A 21572-nucleotide genomic window follows, 5' to 3' on the forward strand; every position below is an offset into this window, starting at 1 on the left:
TCACGCTCGAGCGCTCTCACATTGCTTGAGTGACGATCACACTCGAGCGCTCTCGCATTGCTTGAGTGACGATCACACTCGAGCGCTCTCACATTGCTTGAGTGACGGTCACACTCAAGCGCTCTCGCATTGCTCGATAGACGATCACACTCGAGCGCTCTCGCATTGCTTGAGTGACGATCACACTCAAGCGCTCTCACATTGCTTGAGTGACGATCACACTCAAGCGCTCTCGCATTGCTCGATAGACGATCACACTCGAGCGCTCTCGCATTGCTTGAGTGACGATCACACTCAAGCGCCCTCGCGTTGCTCGATAGACGATCACACTCGAGCGCTCTCGCATTGCTCGATAGACGATCACACTCGAGCGCTCTCGCATTGCTTGAGTGACGATCACACTCGAGCGCTCTCACATTGCTAGATTGACGATCACACTCGAGCGCTCTCGCATTTGCTAGATTGACGATTACGGCCTCGCTGACGCGGCGCCGCGGTGCACGCCGGAACCCGAGGACGTGGTCGCGCGTCATGGCGGAGGGGGGCAGCAGGCAGGCGCGTCTCGCCGCGGCCAAGAAGAAGGTGACGACGACGACGAGGCCAGCGGCGCACGGGGCAGTCGTGGGCTGGGGGGTTCACGGGGCGCGCGAGGCGAGTGGTGGGGGGGGGTGGGGGGGTGGGGGGGCACGAGGTGGCGCTGCTGGGGAGGAGGGGAATGGGTACCCCCCCCCACCGTCGTAAGGCGCCGGCTTGCGGGGTTCAACCCGGACGTACGCGGCTGAGCGGTCGATTTGGCCGTCTGAAGCGTCTCCTCGCTTGTCTCTGCGTCTCCTCGCGCGTCTCCTCGTCTCCTGGCGCGTCTCCACTTGTCTGTCTTCACATGTCACTCTCGACTGAGACCGCCGCCTGTCTTAAAAGCCTCCCTGTCTTCGCTTGTCCCCATGTATCTTCGCTTGTCGTCACGCGTCTTCCTGTGTCTGCCTTCACTTATCTGAAAATGTCCCCCACCGCCACGGCCTCCCTTCCTCCACCCGTCTTCACACGTCTCGCTCTGTCTTCACGCCTCTGGGCGCGTCTTCCCTTGTTCGCCCGTCTCTTCACAGGGCCACTGACTCCCCCCCCCCCTACCACCACCTCCAAGTCTATTTCCCCGCCTCGTCTTTTAGTTTTAGACTTTGTGTGCACCGTACGCCGGTCACACTCTACCCCTCAACGCCCCCCTACCCCCAGATCCCATCTTCGTGTCTCGCTGTCTTCACATGTCTCCATTTACATGTCTCTCTGTCTTCACCTGTCTTGAGCTGTCCCACCGCTCTTCTCTCCACTTACATTCATGGCCTCACCTTTATCTCCCCACCTGTGTTGAGATCTCTTCGTCTGAACCTGTCAGCACGTCTCGCTATCCCCCCCCCCGCCCGTCACCAACTTGTCTCCGTATGTGTCCAGTGTCAACATGTCCCTCTGTCCCCACGTCCTCCACTTGTCCTCACCTGTCTCTGTATCCCCATGTCCCCCCCCCCCCCCCCAGCTGAAGGAGTATCAACAGAAGGCAGTCCCCGGCGGAGGAGATGGCAGCAGCGCCAAGAAGAAGCGGCGAGGACGAGACGGCGAGGAGGGCGGCAATGACCCCCGGGATGAGCGGGACAGCCGAGAGCAGGTCACCCGCCAGGCGTCGCCCTCGCGTTCACCCTCAAGTTAACCTCGCGCTCACCGAGCGTTACCCGAGCGTTACCTTAGCGTTGCTCCTGTCAACCCACTCGTGGGTGGCGCACGCTTGTCGCCCCAGCGCTGTGGAGGCAGCGGCAGCAGCGGCAGCGTTGGTTGGTGGATCACAGAGAAGTTGTGAAACTCCCTTCCTACAGCAAGTGTGGAATAATCGCCATCCGTGTGGGGATAGAGTGTTTCCCCCTCGCACCCGTGGGTTTTCTCCGGGTGCTCGGGTTTCCTCCCACATGTAAACACTCGATAATTGGCCGATAACGCCTTCGTATATAGAGGACCCCAGAGCTTGGGCAATTGTTGGAGCCACTTCACCAGCTGGCTGCTTTCTTGTCTGTGGTTCCGTCCACTTATTAAATTATTATCCGTTACCCTGGCATTATCCTGAAGATACCCTTGTGTTACCATAATATTACTGTCACGTTACCCTGGCGTTGCCGTCCCCTGTCAGCCGTTAACCAAGACATTACCCTGACGTTACCCTGACGTTACCCACACCTTACCCTGACATTACGCGAGTGTTACCCTGGCGTTATCCTGAATGTTACCCTCTCATTACCCGGTCATTACCAAATCGTTAATACCGTGGCATTATCCTCTTAATACCCCCCGCCTAACATTACTGCCATTTAACGCCAGAGGGATTGCTGTTACCCCTAGCGTTGCCCCTGCCGCCCGCCATCATCGCCTGACCCCTGCTGTGCCAGCTGTTAACGTCGCTCACCGTGGTCGCCACCCCAGCTCGCCGTCGCCAGACACGTCGCCCCTCACCCTCGCCGTCGCACGTGACCCCCTAACCCCCATGTGTTCATCCCCCCCCCCCCCTTCCCCGTGCCGGGTGCTGGGCGCAGTCGGAGGACGAGCGACTCTCTGCGAGCGCCGGAGAGGCCGACGAGGAGACGGCGGCGGGGGCGGTGGGGGGGTCGCCCCCCCCCACGCTCACGGAGGTGCATGAACCGTCCTTGCATGCGTCATGTGACCCGTGCATGCGTCATATAAACCCTTGTGTGTCGATCACGTGGTCTGTCGCACGCGTGACCCGTGCATGCATCACGCGGCCCCGCGCCTGTGCAGCATGACCTAAGCGTGCTCAGATGGCTTGTGCTCCTAACACGTGACCAGTGCTTGCATCATGTGATGTGTGGCTGCAGCACATGACTTGTCTGTGTAACGCGACCGACTCACACAGAGCGACCCACAGAGATTAAAGACAAAGGATCGCCTGTTTAGCCTTAACAGACTGCTAGGGCCAGTTCTGTCAGCGAGCACCTATTTAGGCGAGCATGGCACACGAGGGGGTGGATATCTAGCACCAAGCTTGGCCACCTTTGTCTTCCCGGTACTCATGTTTGTCCACCACACCCAGCAATAACTTAAATGTGAGTCGACCTAGGGGGAGGCCCAAGATTGGTTCAGATAACTGTCACTCATGTCGGCCGTGAACGGATCTCGGGTCACCTGATTCATAGCGTGGTGCACTAGCCACTGCACTACCGCTCCGCACACACACAGCGATTTGCACACACAGCGAACCACACACACACAGTGAATCAGACACATGCAGCGATCCCCATACACAGCGAAGCACACACACACACACACAGCGAACTACACACACACAGCGAACCACACACGCACACAGAGATCCACACACACAAAGTGAAAAAAAACACAGCAAACAACACACACAGCTAACCACACAACGGTCCACATACACAGCAAACCACACACAAATACACCGTGATCAGCACACACAGCGAACCACACACGCACACAGCAACCCACACACACAGGAGTGCCCTTGTGTTCCGTCTGTCCTGGATGTGGCCCAGCGCCTTGGCTGGTGGCAGGGATTCTGAGTAACGGGGTTTGTGCTGCAGGTGGCGGAGGTGATGGATGGGGGGGAGGAGGAGCAGCAGGAGGGAATGCGGTAATAGCAGAGGCACAAGCGCACTCATTCACACTCTCTCATGTCGACACGGACAGACGTGCAGACACACAGACAATGACCCCCCCATAGTCTTCAACAGGCTTTTGGGACAGGTGCCGTTAGCGAGTTGCACCTCTATGTAGGCCGGCATGGCACACGGAGGGGGTGGTTGGACAGCACCACGCCTGGCCGCCTCTGTCTTCCCACTGGTGATGTTTACACTGCACCAGGTGCTCATTTAAGGCTGAGTCGACATAGGGAAGGCACAGGACCGATTCAGGTAATCAAATATGTCACCGGTGTTGCCCGTGAGCGGGAATCGAATTTTTGTCACCAGAATTGTCGCGCCGTGCGCTTACCACTGCACTACCACTACCCAAAGACAAGACATAAATCCCCTGTTTACCCTGAACAGACTTTTGGAGTAAGTGCTGTTAGCGAGCACCTATGAAGACTGGTGCGGCACATGAGGCCACGCACACACTTAAGCAGATACACTAAATGACAAAGAAAAATGTTTAGTGCAACGCAATACTCCAGCAGACACACACACAGACGGAGGCACATATACATCAATATACACAGATGCACGCAAGTCAAAGAATCTAGCTAAAGCCTTGGTCTGGTGATGGTGTGGAGTCATGGTGATGGTGGTGATGTAGTACCGCATGATGCTACATGGTGGTGGTGGTGATTGTGTGGTGGTGGTGGTGTCATGACGATGTGGAATGGTGTTGTAGTACTGCGTGATACTGCTTGGTAATGGGGTGTGGTGGTGGCGGTGTGGTCGTGGCAGTATGGTAGTGGTGGTGTGGTACTGATGGTGTGGTAGTGATGGTGTGGTATTGATGGTGTGGTAGTGGTGGTGTGGTAGTGATGGTGTGGTAGTGGTGGTGTGGTGTTGGTGTGGTAGTGGTGGTGTGGTAGTGGTGGTGTGGTACTGATGGTGTGGTGCTGGTGTGGTGGGGGTGTGGTGACGCGGTGGCTGCGGTTCTCATTCTGCTGCCCGTGTCGTCACAGGGACGTCTCGTCCACGGAACGTTTGCGCCAGATCTCTGTGCAGATCAACGGCCTCATGTCTCAGGTGAGTGAGGGAGTGCGTGCGTGGGTGTGTGTGCAAGCGTGTGCGTGTGGAGTGGAAGTGTAGTGGTTAGCACTCTGCTCTACGAACCCGGCGATCCGAGTTCGATTCCCGCTCACGGCCAACACCAGTGACGATTATTTGAACCGGTCCTCGGCTTCCCCTAGGTTGACTCGGCCTCAAATGAGTACCTGGTGTGGTGCGTAAACATCGCCACTAGGGAGACAAAGGCGGTTTGTTGTGGTGGTGGCCACTCCACCCCCTCGTGTACCGTTCCGGCCTTCATAGGTGCTCGCTAACAGCACTCGCCTCAACAGTCTGCTAAGGCTATACGGAGGATCTTTGTGTGTGTGTGTGTGAGCACGTGTGTGTGCTCACTAATGGCACTTGCCCCATCAGTTTGTTAAGGCTAGAGGGGGGAACTTAGTCTTTGTAGTAGTTGTGTATTGCATGTGTTTGTGTTCTAACGAAGTCTGTGTGAACTGTGTGCCAGTCAAACTACCGCAACGGGGAGAGCGGCAGCCACTCGGCAGACACCAGAGAACTGGAGGTGAGATGCACAAACAAAAACAAAATATCCCCGTGTAGCCTTAACAGACCGATGGGGCAAGTGTTGTTAGCGAGCAGCTATGAAGACCGACATGGCACAGGAGGGGGTGGGTGGCCAGCACCAGGCCTCGGCTGTCTTTGTTTCCCCGGTGCTGACGTTCACACACAGCGTCAGCTGCTCATTAATGACTTGAGCCGACCTCGGAGAGGCCACTGATGTTAGCCGTGAACTGGAATAGAAACTGGGTCACCGGGTTCACAGAGCAGTGCGCTAACTTGCCACAACAGGATGTGTGACCGCACGAGGGATCCATGGCGTGCTTGTGTGTAAAGGTGCGTGTCGGCTCAGCCTCAAATGAGTACCTGGTGCGGTGTGCAAACATCGCCACTGGACAGACAAAGACGGTCGTGCGTGGTGCTGGCCACCCACCCCCCTCGTGTGCCGTGCCGGCCTTCGTAGGTGCTCGCTAATAGCACTTGCCCCAACAGTCTGCTAAGGCTATACGGAGGATCTTTGTCTTCATACGCATGTGTGTACATGTGTTGTGGGCGTGGTGCTGGCCACCCACCCCCCTCGTGTGCCGTGCCGGCCTTCGTAGGTGCTCGCTAATAGCACTTGCCCCAACAGTCTGCTAAGGCTATACGGAGGATCTTTGTCTTGATACGCATGTGTGTACATGTGTTGTGGGCGTGGTGCCGGCCACCCACCCCCCTCGTGTGCCGTGCCGGCCTTCGTAGGTGCTCGCTAATAGCACTTGCCCCAACAGTCTGCTAAGGCTATACGGAGGATCTTTGTCTTGATACGCATGTGTGTACATGTGTTGTGGGCGTGGTGCTGGCCATCCACCCCCTAGTGTGCCATGCCGACCTTCATAGAGGTGCAACTCGCGGACAGCACTTGCCCCAACAGTCTGTTAAGGCTACACGGCTGATCTTTGTCTTTGTGTGTGTGTGGACGCACAGACGAGGAACCAGGAGCTGACTCAGGCTCTGGACGCTGCGTCGCTCGATCACAAGAGACTCCTTGCAGACCTGCACGACGCCGTACTGCACCGCACTCACCACACTCGCCACAGCCACTCGCCACAGCCACTCACCACACTCACAACAGCCACTCGCCACAGCCACTCGCCACACCCACTCGCCACACCCACTCGCCACACCCACTCGCCACAGCCACTCGCCACAGCCACTCGCCACAGCCACTCGCCACACCCACTCGCCACACCCACTCGCCACACCCACTCGCCACAGCCACTCGCCACAGCCACTCGCCACAGCCACTCGCCACAGCCACTCGCCACAGCCACTCGCCACAGCCACTCGCCACAGCCACTCGCCACACCCACTCGCCACAGCCACTCGCCACAGCCACTCGCCACAGCCACTCGCCACAGCCACTCGCCACAGCCACTCGCCACACCCACTCGCCACAGCCACTCGCCACAGCCACTCGCCACAGCCACTCGCCACACCTACTCGCCACATTGACGAACCATACCACAACTCATACTCACTTAGCACACGCAACACACTCGCTGACCACACTCGCTCACCACACTCGCTCGTATATGACACTCGTCAGACTCGCAATATTCACTCGCCACACATCACACTCGGCACATTGACACACCACTCCCACCACCCTCACCACCCTCACCACTCACCCCTCCGGGACTGACCCCCTCTGCCCTCTCTGTGTGTCCCACAGAAGCAGCAGAACGATGCCTTGGAGACAGAGCTCCTGAAGGTGGTGGCACATCCTCACTCTGTTCCTGTAGTGTGTGTGGTGCGTGTGTGTATGTGTGTGCATGTGCGTGTGTGGTGCGTGTGTGGTGCGTGTGTGGTGCGTGTGTGGTGCGTGTGTGGTGCGTGTGTCCGGTGTGTGTGGTGCATGTGGGGTGTGTGTTGCGCGTGTGGTGTGTGTGTGTTACACGTGTGCAATGTTTTGGACGTGTGTATATGGGGTGTAACGTCAGATGTCACGTGTTGCAAGCCGTGCGTAACGTCTGGTGTCACCTAACATGTTGACCTTGACGCGTCACGTGGAGTGCATTGCGTTTACCTCGCAATGCGTGTCACATCTCGTCCTTAACGTGTGAAACACGTCTCACAGATTGCATGTCGCGTGTCGTCGTATCTCTCAGGTCCGCGCTGATCAGGAGAAGCGGCTTCACAGTGAAGGGTCAGCTTTGGAACAACTGCAGGTCAGAGGTCAGGGGTCAGGGTCGTGGGTGGGTTTGGGTCAGGATGCCGCGTGCTCTCCCGTGCTGTTAGCCGGGTGACCTGTGATTCAGCGCTGTGGAGGCAGCAGGGAGGGTTGTTGGATCACGCACAGATGGGCTGAGGAGGTGCCATACCCTGGGCTCACCAAGAGAAGGCAGCAAAGCAAGTGGACTAATCGCCATCCGTTTATTCCACCCGCACGGGGCTAAAGCGCTGCCACCTCGCACAAGGCGTGGCTGTTCTCCGGGTGCCGCGGTTTCCTGCCACGTGGTATAATTAACACAGCTCATCGTTAATTGGCCGGAAACTTCTCGCAGACAAACGCCCAACGTAGCAGCAGCAGCAGCACCCTCCTGAACAAGGGTCACACGACTCAGTGTGGCTCTCCTAGCTAATGAAGTAATTTACACGTTTTTAATTTGCGCGTGTGCTGCGCGGGTGCCGCGCGTGTGACATGGCGTGCGACGCGTGTGACATGCGTGCGACGCGTGTGACATGCGTGTGACGCGTGTGACATGGCGTGTCGTGGTCTGGGCCACCCCAGGTGCACGTTCAGACGATCGGGATCCTGGTGTCGGAGAAGTCGGAGCTGCAGAACACACTGAGCCTCGCGGATAAATCCCTGCAGCAGAGAGCCGGTCAGCACCACAACCACAACAGCCGCAATCTCGTGTCTCTCTCTCCTATATCCCTCCCTCTGTCTCACGTCCATGCCCTCGTGCACCTCGTGTCTCTGCGTACCCATGCCCCATGTCTCCAAGTCTCTGTGTCTCCGTGTCCCCGTGTGCAGGCGAGGTGGAGGATCTGAGCGCGCGCCTCAATGCCGGGCGCCAGCGCGTGTCGGAGCTGGAGCGCGCCCTCTCCACCGTCTCCTCCCAGCACAAGCAGGCCGAGAAGGTGACGCGCAGAGCACGCCACGTGACACGCCGTGTCCCCGTGTCGCGCAGAGCACGCCACGTGACAAGCCATGTTCCCGTGTCGCGCAGAGCACGCCACGTGACACGCCGTGTCCCCGTGTCGCGCAGAGCACGCCACGTGACAAGCCGTATCCCCGTGTCGCGCAGAGCACGCCACGCGACAAGCCATGTTCCCCGAGTAATGTTGATGCCGTGTCTGTGCTCGCAGCTCGCCAAGGAGCTGCAGACGGAGAGAGCGGCCGTGGCGGAGGAGCGAGAGCAGCTGATGTGAGTGTGCGCGTGCGCTGGGGGTGCCATCACGATGCCTGTGGGAAAGTGAACTCCCGGTTGGCTGGGCTCTCTCCCTCCTCTCGATTTGTTCGGGTGTTAAAGTCAACAGCTGAGAATCTCATTCTCCTCTGTTCACTGTGCCGGTCACACCATGCCCCCCGTGCGCCGTGCCGGCCTTCGTAGGTGCCACCCGCTAATGGCACTCTGCCCCTGCACTCTGGTGGAGGCTACACGGGGGTTCTGCGCGTGCGTGCGTCTGCGAGTAGGCGCGTGCGGGACGAGCTGACTCAGCAGACGTCGGAGCAGGCGGAGCAGCTGGCGTCGCGCGCCGCCGAGGTGCTGGGGCTGCGCGAGTTCACGGAGGAGCTCAAGGGCAAGCTGCACATGGCCGACATCATGGTGCAGCAGGTGAGCCAACGGCGCCGCCACCACCACCACACCGCATGCACGCGCGGTCTCTGTGCGCGTGCACGCGGCGTGCTCACCGCACTAAACCCTAAACTCGCTGCACACTCGCCGGGCACTAACCGCACACTAACCCCACACTCGCCACACACATGCGGCAGGCACGCATTATAGTAAAAACAATCAATCTTAGCTTGAAACGGTGAGCCGTTGCCGCCGCCGCGCAGTATCTGCTCATCGCTCTCGATGAGTGAGAGAGGGGACGACTCAGAGCCGCCAGGAGGAGGAACTACAGACGAGGAGCGGGAAGGCAGCAGCAACGGCACTACCAACAACTGCCCGAGCTCTGCGGTCCTCTGTATATCGAGGCGTTATCGGGCAATTGATGATGAGTGTTGACATGCGGGAGGAAACCATGGCACCCGGAGAAACCCCACGCGGGCGAGGGGGAAACACTCGATCCCATGCCGAGTGAAACAGGCTGAGTCCTCACTTCTTCTGCTCTGCCGTCTTCTGGCGAGCCGACGTCACTTTGTCCAGATTACGGACCGCAGGCCTTGCCGTGACGTCACCGTGAGACGCCTGAGAGGGCAAAACCCGTGGTGGAAGAGCGATACGGAATCCACGCATGCCGCCCGATTTTTCGTCTTCGTTTACAAATACGAGCGTGCCTGCGTGCCTGCGTGCGCATTCCCCCCGTACGTGTGCGCTTGCAGCTGTCGAGTCAGGCGGGGATGCCCCATCTCAACCAGCAGCTGCAGCAGCTCTCGGAGGAAAGAGAACAGCTCCAGCAGCAGCTGCACGCGGTACGGACGCTGCTGCTGCGGTGGCTGTGTCCGCGTGCGTCCGTGTGTGTCCGTGCGTGTTTGAGTGCCTATGTGTTTGTCTGTGGATGTGCGTGCGTGTGCGTCTGTGTGTGTGTGTGTCCGTGTGTGTGCGTGTGTGTGTGTATCATTACGGGTGGGTAGCAGTATTGTAGCGGTTAACGCGCTGCGCTACAAACCCGGTGATCCGAGTTCGATTCCCGCTCGCCAACACCGTTGACGGTTATTTGAACCGGTCCTGGACCTACCCAAGGCCGACTCGGCCTCAAATGAGTACCTGGTGCGGTGTGTAACCATCAACAGTGGGGAGACAAAGGCAGCCTTGCGTGGTGCAGGCCTCCCACCCCGTTGTACGCCGCGCCGGCCTTCATCGGCGCTCGCTAACGGCACTTGCGCGAAGTCTGTTCAGGGCTACGTGGGGGGTTGTCTTTGTGTGACTGTGTTGAGGGCGCTGTGCGTTTTCCCGGTGCAGATGTCGGAGTCGGTGCAGCAGCTGATGCTGGAGCGGCAGCAGCACCTGCAGCAGATGGAGGAGCAGGGGCGCCTCTGGCAGGAGACGGCTCGGCACTCGGCACAGCAGGTGCAGCCGCACCGCTCGCACGCTCGTGTGCTGTGTCGGGCGCAGAGTGCTGCGTGTGTGTGCCGTGCGTGTGCTGTGTGTGAGCTGTGTCTGACATGGTGTGTTCTGTGTGTTTTCTAACACTGTGTGCTGCCTGTGGTGTGTCGCGCATGGTATGCTGTGTGTGTGCTGTGCTCTCTAATATGGTGTGCTGTGTATGCCATGGTGTGCTGTGTGTGTGCTGTGTATGCCATGGTGTGCTGTGTGTGTGTTGTGTGTGCTGTCTAACACAGTGTGCTGTGTGTGTGCTGTGTGTGTCATGGTGTGCTGTGTGTGCTGTGTGTGCCATGGTTTGCTGTGTGTGTGTGCTGTGTGTGCCATATTGTGCTGTGTGTGTGCTGTGTGTGCCATGGTTTGCTGTGTGTGCCATGGTTTGCTGTGTGTGTGCTGCTGCTAGGTGGAGCTGCTGTCTCGTGAGAAGGATGAGCAGGTGGTGCGCATCACAGAGATGGAGCGGTCGCTGCACGAGCTGGAGCAGCAGAAGGGTGAGCTGAGCGCTTGCGGCACACACCCAGTACACACATAACGCAGTGCGCACGGCACGTACGGTATGACACGCGCTGTTACCTACATACAGCAGGTAACAGCGCACGCACATACACAGCACGTTAACGCAGCGAAGACAAAGGTCCCCTGTTGCGGCAAGTGCTGTTAGCGAGCACCTATGAAGGCCGGCACGGCACACGAGGGGATGGGTGGCCAGCACCACGCCTTTGTCTCCCCAGTGGCGATGTTTACACACCGCACCAGGTCCTCATTTTAGGCTGAGTCGACCCAGGGGAGGCCCAGGACCGGTTCAGATACCGAACCCGGGTGGCCAGGTTCGTAGCGCAGCTCACTAACCGCGACACTACCGCTCCTCACGTTAACACAGCACACACACAGACACACACACAGACACACACACAGACACACACAGACACATACACACGTGTCACACAGCAGCCGCTGAGTGACCGCCGGTGCCCCCCCCTCCCCCACCAGTGGTTCTGTGCGAGCAGGCGGCGCAAAAGTCGAGCGCCGCCGTCGCCACGTCGGAACAGGAGGGGCCCTCGGAGCGCGAGCACGGCCTGGCGGTGGAGCTGGAGAGGGCGCGCAGGGAGAAGGACGAGCTCGTAGCCCAGTACCACGCACAGGCACGCGCACGCACGCATCCACGCGCACACACGCACAGACACGCACAGGCACGCACAGGCACGCACACACAGGCACGTGCATAAACACATACACACAGGCACGCATGTTCACGTGCACACGCAGGCACACACGTAAACACGCGCACACAAGCATGCACGTATACGCGCACACACAGACACGTGCACAACAAAGCACACATACGCACAGGCACGTGCACACACACTTAACTCCTTACCCAGCTGCGCACGTGTGAAGAGCTGAGTGAGTTGAAACAGGAGGTGGTCATTTCTCCTGAGCACACACACACGCTGGTACAAAAACAAAGATCCCCCATATAGCATTAAACTGTTGGGGCAAGTGCTGTTAAGGAGTAGCACCGATGTAGGCCGGCACGGCACAGGAGGGAGTGGGTTGACAGCACCACGCCCGGTCGCCTTTGTATCCCCAGTCCTGCTGTTTACACACCGCTCCAAGAAGTCATTTAAGGCTGAATCGACCTCGGGGAGTCCTGGGACCGGTTCCGATATCCCCCCGTCACCGCTTCTGGCCGTAAGCGGGAAGAGTGGAACTTGGGCCGGCGGGTTCGTGGCGCGTCGCGCTAACCGCTGCGCCTCCGCTCCCCGCGCTCCCTTTACCCCGCCGTCCGCCCAGGTGCGCGACAACGAGCATCTGAGCGAGCTGAACCGCGAGGCGGAGTCGCGGCTGCTGGCGCTCGAGTCGCGGCTGGGGGACCTGGGCTGCGAGGCGAGCGACCGGCAGCGGCTGCTGGAGACGGCGCAGGCCGACAAGGCCACCATCTCCCGCGCACTCGCGCAGAACCGCCAGCTCAAGGAGCAGCTCGCCGAGATGCAGAACGGCTTCGTCAAGCTGGTGAGCGCCGTGTCTCTCCGCGTCTCGCTGTCCGCGCGTACCCGTGTGCCCCCGTGCTCGTCGTCCCACTCCCCGTGTTTTCACTTCCCCCTTTGTCTCCCCCAGCGTGCCCCATGTCTCCCTGTCTACCCGTGCCTTGTGTCATCCCTTTGTCACCTACCTTCCCCTCGTATCCCACATGCACCCTTACGTCCCATTTCCCCACGTGTCTGTGTCTCAATCTTTCCCGTGTATTCCGTGTCTCCGATGTCGCCCATGGCCCTACTGTGTCCCCTTGTCCCTGCGTGTCCCCACATCCGTCTGTGTCCTCCCGTGTCCCCACATCCGTCTGTGTCCTCCCGTGTCCCCATGCTGCTGTCCCCTGATGGCTGTGCTGTCCCACCGTGCCACCCCCGCCGCCGCGTCTTCCACAGAGCAACGAGAACATGGAGCTGGGCAGCGCGCTGCAGTCGGAGCAGCACGTGAAGAAGGAGCTCGCTCGCCACATGGGCTCCCTGCAGGAGAACTCGCACGAGGTCAAGGAGCAGGTGGAGCTCCCGCCACCGCTGCCACCGTGCCACCGCGCATGCTACGCAACAAATAGTTTCTGATAATTGTTTTTTTACCCTTTTATCTGGCAACAAAACTGACACCTTTGTTGCCAGATAAAAGGGTAAAAAAACAATTAGCATATTTTGCTACTGGCAAAGGAGGTTCCAATGGTGTAAACAATAGTTTCTATTTGTACGAAGCGTCGTCATTGGTGCAAAGAATCGCAGATCGAAGCACCCGCTGTAGGATTTGTGACGCCGTGCCCAGATTTTCGCTCGGAAAACCGCAGGTAAGCGAGGGAAGGAAGGGCACCCAGAACCGGCACCGCCAACAACGATCGCCCAAGCTCTATGATCCTATAATTGGGACGTGTGGCCAACTCCATCCCGAAAACACAACGGGGAGCCACACTTCGCAACTTGCGCATCTCCACACGCCGTCCAATAACAGTGTGACGCACGTGGCCTGTAAACGGTGACAAACGGTAAACACACACACACACACCAATACACCCCGCCACTCACCACTAAGTGACGGTTACGTCAGCGGAGTGCCTTCCACACTTCACACGGCCATCAAAGCGCACCTAGCCGGGTACACGCGCCGTGGCGACCGGCGGCTCGCCATCGATGTCGTCGTCGTGACCGTTGTCTTCGTCGCAGCTGCAAGCCAAGTGCGCGGAGGCGGAGTCCCTGGTGGCGGAACGGAGCGCGGTGCTGCAGCAGCTGCAGCAGTACGGGGCGGCCGTGGTGCAGCTGCAGGCGGAACGCGACGAGCTGCACCGGCAGTGCCTGGCCCAGAACACGCTGCTCGACCGCGTGCAACACCAGGTGCGGGGCCCGCACACACACGTGCAGACGGTCACTTCAGATACTCGTTTAAGGCTGAGTCGATCTGGGGGAGGCCCAGGACCAGTTGTTCATATATTCGTCGCTGGTGTTGGTGGCCGTGACGACTGCTCCCATACAAAGATTTCCCCCCCCCCCTCCCGCATAGCCTCTAACAGACTGTTGAGTCAAGTGCTCTTTGCGAGCAGCACCTGTGAAAGGCGACGCTGCTCACACGAACTCGACACGTTAAAAAAGATTTAGTAGTCTGTTGAGGAAGGTGCTGTTAGCAAGTACCTATGAAGCCGGCACACGAGGGGGGTGACCAGCACCACGCCGCCCGACTGCCTTTATCATTTATGGCTGAGTCGAACTTGGCTCGCGAGGTTTGTAGCGCGCTAACAACTGCACCACTGCTCTCCATGCTCAGCAACCACACACATACATGCACACGCGTACACACAAGACGCAGCTCCACCAAGTGCTGTGTGCGAGCTCCTAATAAGCGTGGCACCCTCCCACTACAACCTAGAACAAATATTACCATTAATTCTGGTTATCATTTGTGTGTGACCGTGACCCCGTGACCCCGTGTCGAGCAGGAGGCCGAGGCTCGTTCCGCTCTGCACATCGCGCACGACAAGCTGCGCACTCTGGCCCAGGGGTCTCAGGTCACCGTCGACGGGTCGCAGGTCGCCGTCGCGGAGGGGGTGCTGCAGGGCGGGGAGCGGAGGGTGGGCGAGGGGGGCCCCGAGGAGGGCTGGGCCGTGTGGGGGGCCCTGCAGGGGGTGCTGGAGGACATGGCGTCGCTGCTGGAGGCGCCGACGGACGCGCCCGCTCCGTCTCCCACAGACGAGGCTGGGGCCGAGGAGCCAGAGGAGACGGTGAGGGGCTGTGGGGTGTGTGTGGGTAGGGAGCAGTGTGATCAGGGTGTGTGTGTGTGTGTGGGTAGGTAGGGAGCAGTGTGATCAGGGTGTGTGTGTGTGTGTGGGTAGGGAGCAGTGTGATCAGGGTGTGTGTGTGTGTGTGTGGGTAGGTAGGGAGCAGTGTGATCAGGGTGTGTGTGTGTGTGTGGGTAGGGAGCAGTGTGATCAGGGTGTGTGTGTGTGTGGGTAGGTAGGGAGCAGTGTGATCAGGGTGTGTGTGTGTGTGTGGGTAGGAAGCAGTGTGATCAGGGTGTGTGTGTGTGTGGGTAGGGAGCAGTGTGATCAGGGTGTGTGTGTGTGTGGGTAGGGAGCAGTGTGATCAAGGTGTGTGTGTGTGGGTAGGGAGCAGTGTGATCAGGTTGTGTGTGTGTGTGGGTAGGGAGCAGTGTGATCAGGGTGTGTGTGTGTGTGTGGGTAGGGAGCAGTGTGATCAGGGTGTGTGTGTGTGTGGGTAGGGAGCAGTGTGATCAGGGTGTGTGTGTGTGTGGGTAGGGAGCAGTGTGATCAGGGTGTGTGTGTGTGTGGGTAGGGAGCAGTGTGATCAGGGTGTGTGTGGGTAGGGAGCAGTGTGATCAGGGTGTGTGTGTGTGGGTAGGGAGCAGTGTGATCAGGGTGTGTGTGTGGGTAGGGAGCAGTGTGATCAGGGTGTGTGTGTGTGTGGGTAGGGAGCCGTGTGATCAGGGTGTGTGTGTGTGTGGGTAGGGAGCAGTGTGATCAGGGTGTGTGTGTGTGTGTGGGTAGGGAGCAGTGTGATCAGGGTGTGTGTGTGTGTGGGTAGAGAGCAGTGTGATCAGGGTGTGTGTGTGTGTGGGTAGGTAGGGAGCAGTGTGATCAGGGTGTGTGTGTGTGTGTGGGTAGGAAGCAGTGTGATCAGGGTGTGTGTGTGTGTGGGTAGGGAGCAGTGTGATCAGGGTGTGTGTGTGTGTGGGTAGGGAGCAGTGTGATCAAGGTGTGTGTGTGTGTGGGTAGGGAGCAGTGTGATCAGGGTGTGTGTGTGTGTGGGTAGGGAGCAGTGTGATCAGGGTGTGTGTGTGTGTGTGGGTAGGGAGCAGTGTGATCAGGGTGTGTGTGTGTGGGTAGGGAGCAGTGTGATCAGGGTGTGTGTGTGTGTGGGTAGGTAGGGAGCAGTGTGATCAGGGTGTGTGTGTGTGTGTGTGGGTAGGAAGCAGTGTGATCAGGGTGTGTGTGTTTGTGGGTAGGGAGCAGTGTGATCAGGGTGTGTGTGTGTGTGGGTAGGGAGCAGTGTGATCAAGGTGTGTGTGTGTGTGGGTAGGGAGCAGTGTGATCAGGGTGTGTGTGTGTGTGGGTAGGGAGCAGTGTGATCAGGGTGTGTGTGTGTGGGTAGGGAGCAGTGTGATCAGGGTGTGTGTGTGTGTGGGTAGGGAGCAGTGTGATCAGGGTGTGTGTGTGTGTGGGTAGGGAGCAGTGTGATCAGGGTGTGTGTGTGTGTGGGTAGGGAGCAGTGTGATCAGGGTGTGTGTGTGGGTAGGGAGCAGTGTGATCAGGGTGTGTGTGTGTGTGGGTAGGGAGCCGTGTGATCAGGGTGTGTGTGTGTGTGGGTAGGGAGCAGTGTGATCAGGGTGTGTGTGTGTGTGTGGGTAGGGAGCAGTGTGATCAGGGTGTGTGTGTGTGTGGGTAGAGAGCAGTGTGATCAGGGTGTGTGTGGGTAGGGAGCAGTGTGATCAGGGTGTGGGTGTAGCGGTTAGCACGCCACACTACGAACTTGGCCACCCGAATTCGATTCCCGCTCACGGCCAACACCGGTGACGATTATCTGAACCGGTCCTGGGCCTCCCCTAGGTCGACTCAGCCTCAAATGAGTACCTGGTGCAATGTCTAAACCTCGCCACTAGGGAGACAAAGGCGGCCGGGCGTGGTGTAGGCCACCCACCCCCTCGTGTGCCGTGCCGGCCTTCATAGGTGCTCCCTAACAGGACTTACCCCAGCAGTCTGTTAAGGCTATCCGGGGGATCTTTGTCTATTTGTTCACCACGTGTAACCTATGCATGCCGTGTGCGGCGCTGCGCGTGCCCGCCCAGGTCTCGCACCTGCGGGCTCTGGTTGAGCAGCGCGAGAGCGAGCGAGCGCAACTCATCTCGCGACTCGGGGACGTCTACGCTGCTCTGCGTCGTCTCGGCAACCTCGCCGCCCCCCCCTCGGCCGCCCCCCACCACGGGGAGGGGGCCGTGTCCCCCCAGGAGCACGAGTCTCTGCGTGCGGCCATGGAGCAGCTACAGGTGAGTGGCGGCTGCGGTGATGGAGTGAGTGGTGGTGCATGGTGCGTGGTGACAGGGTTGTTTCCCGTGGGCCGTGCTGGTGACTCCGCACCAGCACCGGTAAACGAGACCTCGTCACCCCAACGCCGCGATCGCTCCGTCGGCTCCCGATCTGCGGTGAGCGTGACGCGGTGAGCGAGACGCGGTGAGAGTGACGCGGTGAGCGTGACACGGTGAGCGTGACGTGGTGAGCGAGACGCGGTAAGCGTGACGCGGTGAGCGTGACGCGGTGAGCGTGACGCGGTGAGCGTGACGCGGTGAGCGTGACGCGGTGAGCGAGACGCGGTGAGAGTGACGCGGTGAGCGTGACGCGGTGAGCGTGACGCGGTGAGCGAGACGCGGTGAGCGTGACGCGGTGAGCGTGACGCGGTGAGCGAGACGCGGTGAGAGTGACGCGGTGAGCGTGACGCGGTGAGCGTGACGCGGTGAGCGTGACGCGGTGAGCGAGACGCGGTGAGAGTGACGCGGTGAGAGTGACGTGGTGAGCGAGACGCGGTGAGAGTGACGCGGTGAGCGTGACGCGGTGAGCGTGACGCGGTGAGCGAGACGCGGTGAGAGTGACGCGGTGAGCGAGACGCGGTGAGCGTGACGCGGTGAGCGAGACGCGGTGAGAGTGACGTGGTGAGCGAGACGTGGTGAGAGTGACGCGGTGAGCGTGACACGGTGAGAGTGACGCGGTGAGCGAGACGCGGTGAGCGTGACGTGGTGAGCGAGACGCGGTGAGAGTGACGCGGTGAGCGTGACACGGTGAGCGTGACGTGGTGAGCGAGACGCGGTAAGCGTGACGCGGTGAGCGTGACGCGGTGAGCGTGACGCGGTGAGCGTGACGCGGTGAGCGAGACGCGGTGAGAGTGACGCGGTGAGAGTGACGCGGTGAGCGAGACGCGGTGAGCGTGACGTGGTGAGCGAGACGCGGTGAGAGTGACGCGGTGAGCGTGACGTGGTGAGCGAGACGCGGTAAGCGTGACGCGGTGAGCGTGACGCGGTGAGCGTGACGCGGTGAGCGTGACGCGGTGAGCGAGACGCGGTGAGAGTGACGCGGTGAGCGTGACGCGGTGAGCGTGACGCGGTGAGCGTGAAGCGGTGAGCGAGACGCGGTGAGCGTGACGCGGTGAGCGTGACGCGGTGAGCGTGACGCGGTGAGCGTGACGCGGTGAGCGAGACGCGGTGAGAGTGACGCGGTGAGCGAGACGCGGTGAGAGTGACGCGGTGAGCGTGACGCGGTGAGCGTGACGCGGTGAGCGAGACGCGGTGAGCGTGACGCGGTGAGCGTGACGCGGTGAGCGTGACGCGGTGAGCGAGACGCGGTGAGAGTGACGCGGTGAGAGTGACGCGGTGAGCGTGACGCGGTGAGCGTGACGCGGTGAGCGTGAAGCGGTGAGCGAGACGCGGTGAGCGAGACGCGGTGAGCGTGACGCGGTGAGCGTGACGCGGTGAGCGTGACGCGGTGAGCGTGACGCGGTGAGCGAGACGCGGTGAGCGTGACGCGGTGAGCGTGACGCGGTGAGCGTGACGCGGTGAGCGAGACGCGGTGAGAGTGACGCGGTGAGCGAGACGCGGTGAGCGAGACGCGGTGAGCGTGACGCGGTGAGCGTGACGCGGTGAGCGTGACGCGGTGAGCGTGACGCGGTGAGCGTGACGCGGTGAGCGAGACGCGGTGAGCGAGACGCGGTGAGCGTGACGCGGTGAGCGTGACGCGGTGAGCGTGACCTGCACCCCCTCTGTGCTGTGGCGGCGCAGGTTCGCTTCCAGGCCGTGATGCGGGAGAAGGCTGACCTCCGCGATCAGCTGGAGCAGCTGGAGCACCGCTGCGAGCAGCTGTCGGGAGAGACCGACACCATCGGTGCGCACGCGTTTGTAGGTCGACTCAGCCTTAAATGAGTACCCGGTGCGATGTATGAACATCAGCGCTCGGAGACAAAGGCAGCGGGGTGTGGTGCTGGCCACACCACCCCCTCATGCGCCGCGTTGTCCTTCTTCGGTGCTCGCTAACAGCACTTGCCGCAACAGCCTGGACAGGCTGTATGTGGGATCTCTGTGTGTGTGTGTTTGCGCGTCTGTCGCACACTCTGTACGTGCGTGTGCGCGCGCGTACCTGTACCCATGCGGTACCCACGTGTGCGTGTGTCACACCCCGTGCGTGGGTCACACCCCGTGTGTGCGTCACACCCCGTGCGTGCGTCACACACCGTGCGTGCGTCACACCCCGTGCGTGCGTCACACCCCGTGTGTGCGTCACACCCCGTGCGTGTGTGCACGTGTGCAGGCGAGTACATCGCGCTGTACCAGAGCCAGCGCGACGTCATGCGCCAGCGCCACCGCGACAAGGACGAGTTCATCAACCGCCTGGCGCTCGACCGCGACAACATGAAGGTGACGCCGACCTACGACCCCTACGACCCCTACGACCCACCGTCCCATTGCCCCTCTGACCCAGGGACCGCGCCATTGCGGTGACAATTTCGTAGAGGCGATGGGACGTGCGGGTCAACGGCTCTCAGTCGTTGCTTATCCCCCCTTCTGGAAACAATCTGATTAAGGGGAGATTCACTCTGCACCTCACAAAGCTCATGCTTGTAAACTGCGAGTCATGCCGTTACAATATTAATGAGATTCGTCCATACGTGTTCATCATGTGAACCTAATGTATATAAATCTATGAAATTCACTCCACATTTGCCAGAGGTCCTGATTGGATCTCAAAACCTAACATCCAACCGTAATACATTCGCGTGTTTGCTCCGTACCACATCCTCGTTATCATATTCAAAATAATCATCTTCTTCATCATCATCACCCCTGTCACCCAACCCTTGCCCACACGCCCTGACCCTTGCCCTGTGACTCCGGCAGGTGAAGCTGGGGGAGCTGCAGGAGCTGGTGATGAGACTCCTGGCCGAGAGGAACGCGTGGGGGCTGGAGGGACCGGCGCCACGGGGGGTAGCGGCGGTGACGGCAGCAGCAGCAGCGGGAGGAGGACCCAACGAGGAGAAGCAGGAGGAGGGAATGGGCCCTCACCTGCCCAACGGCACCCAGGGTGACACGGCCACACGCTACAGTTGACCCGCGCAGCTACAGCCACGCATCCTTACAGCCGGTCACCGCAGGCACGGCCGCCCAGATACGGAGAAGCCGCCGCAGCCTCCGGTCACTTCCGTCACTCATGGCGACACCCCCCCCCCCCTCTCTACCCGCAGACGGAGATGAAGGAGATGAAGGAGGTGAAGGAGGTGAAGGAGGTGAGAGCGAGGGGGCGAGGGAGAGAGCGGCAGAGACTGGCACGGAGAGAGCACACACAGGTGATGCACACGGCACACACTGTACACACAACATAATGTCGCACTGCACTGATGTGCCATACACAACACACCACGCATACTGTGTAGTACACTGCGGTACGAAACCTATAACATGATACGCGCTATATGCCACTTTGCATAAAATACGTCACATGATACACACCATGCACAACACATTACACTACACACGACACACCATATTATACACCACACCACACATACTCACTGCACATGCGACTGAAACTAGCTCCAGTGAGGTGCGTTGACTCGAACCTCCCTCCCTGTACCCCGCTTCTCATCCTCCCGCAGACGACGACCCTCGGCCCCCCACGACCGCCGAGCCCCCCGGCACGGCCGGGCAGATCATGCAACTGCTGCAGGAGCTGCAGGAGTCGCGCGGGCCCTCCTCCTCCTCCTACCTCGACGAGTCCACGTGCATCCCCTTCTTCTACCGCGTGGACACCGACAACGAGGTCAAGGTCATGCTCATATGAGGTCGCGCGTGCGAGGTCGCGGCCTTGCCCACCAACGCGCCCGCGGCTGCCTAGTCCACGGCACAGGCGGGCGGGCAGCTGGACGGGCGGGAAAGCAGCCCCGGCAGCGGCATGGAGGGGGTTGCCAGGTCGCCCGGCAAGCGGCTTCGCGGACGTTCACACCTACGCGGATCGCTCAGGTGTGAACCCGGCTCTTGAGGTCACGGCCCGTGGGCGAGATCGCGTCAAGAGGTCAAGGTCACGCGTGCGCGATGATCGCGTGACGTCCGGAGGGCGGAACGGTTGTGGGGGGGGGGGGGGCAGCGGGTGGGCGGGTGTGGGAGGTTGGAGGGGCTACAGACAAGAGCGATTGATGGGGGTGCGCAGACAGCAGCAGGGTGGTGGTTGTTTTAGGGGGCCGTGTGGGTGAACCCACGGCATGTGCACATCTACAGGCGCATGGTGAAAACGTGTGCGTATGGCAGAATGTGTGTGGGAGGGTCTGCGTAGAGGGTGTGTGTCAGGTGAGGGGTGTAGTGCAAAGGTTAGCGTGCTGCGCTATGAACCCGGCAACCCGAGTTTGATTGTCGCTCGCTCGCAGCCATCGTGGGCGACGATTATTTGAACCGGTCCTGGGCTTCCCCTAGGTCTACTCAGTACCTGGTGCGGTGTCTAGTTAACATCGGCACTGGG

The 21572-nt window shown here is 60.0% G+C and overlaps 1 protein-coding gene across 1 annotated transcript; it reads left to right on the forward strand.

Annotated features, from left to right (window-relative positions):
- Positions 1-472: 472 nt before the first annotated feature.
- GOLGA2 (golgin A2) lies at positions 473-21201 on the forward strand. The gene is made up of 27 exons (XM_078877947.1): positions 473-582; positions 1529-1657; positions 2571-2666; positions 3600-3649; positions 4670-4733; positions 5224-5280; positions 6243-6323; positions 6991-7029; positions 7427-7486; positions 8050-8143; positions 8296-8402; positions 8631-8689; positions 8959-9100; positions 9814-9903; positions 10394-10501; positions 10938-11025; positions 11525-11676; positions 12329-12547; positions 12961-13074; positions 13741-13908; positions 14508-14789; positions 16871-17068; positions 18848-18950; positions 19374-19480; positions 19961-20144; positions 20305-20406; positions 20716-21201. The coding sequence occupies exons 1-27, from the start codon at positions 532-534 to the stop codon at positions 20898-20900; spliced, it is 3129 nt and encodes a 1042-aa protein (XP_078734073.1). The 5' UTR covers positions 473-531; the 3' UTR covers positions 20901-21201.
- The last annotated feature ends 371 nt before the right edge of the window (positions 21202-21572 follow it).

The sequence above is a fragment of the Lampetra fluviatilis genome, chromosome 49 (genome assembly GCF_964198595.1).
Source record: "Lampetra fluviatilis chromosome 49, kcLamFluv1.1, whole genome shotgun sequence".
In the NCBI taxonomy this organism is placed as follows: Eukaryota; Metazoa; Chordata; class Hyperoartia; order Petromyzontiformes; family Petromyzontidae; genus Lampetra; species Lampetra fluviatilis.

What these genes read in the sequence shown, in the direction of transcription:
- GOLGA2 (XM_078877947.1), top strand. Translation starts at nt 532, where the DNA reads ATGGCGGAGGGGGGCAGCAGGCAGGCGCGTCTCGCCGCGGCCAAGAAG. An exon ending in TCGCCGCGGCCAAGAAGAAG is followed by an intron (nt 583 to 1,528) that starts GTGACGACGACG and finishes CCCCCCCCCCAG; the next exon opens with CTGAAGGAGTATCAACAGAA. An exon ending in AGCGGGACAGCCGAGAGCAG is followed by an intron (nt 1,658 to 2,570) that starts GTCACCCGCCAG and finishes TGCTGGGCGCAG; the next exon opens with TCGGAGGACGAGCGACTCTC.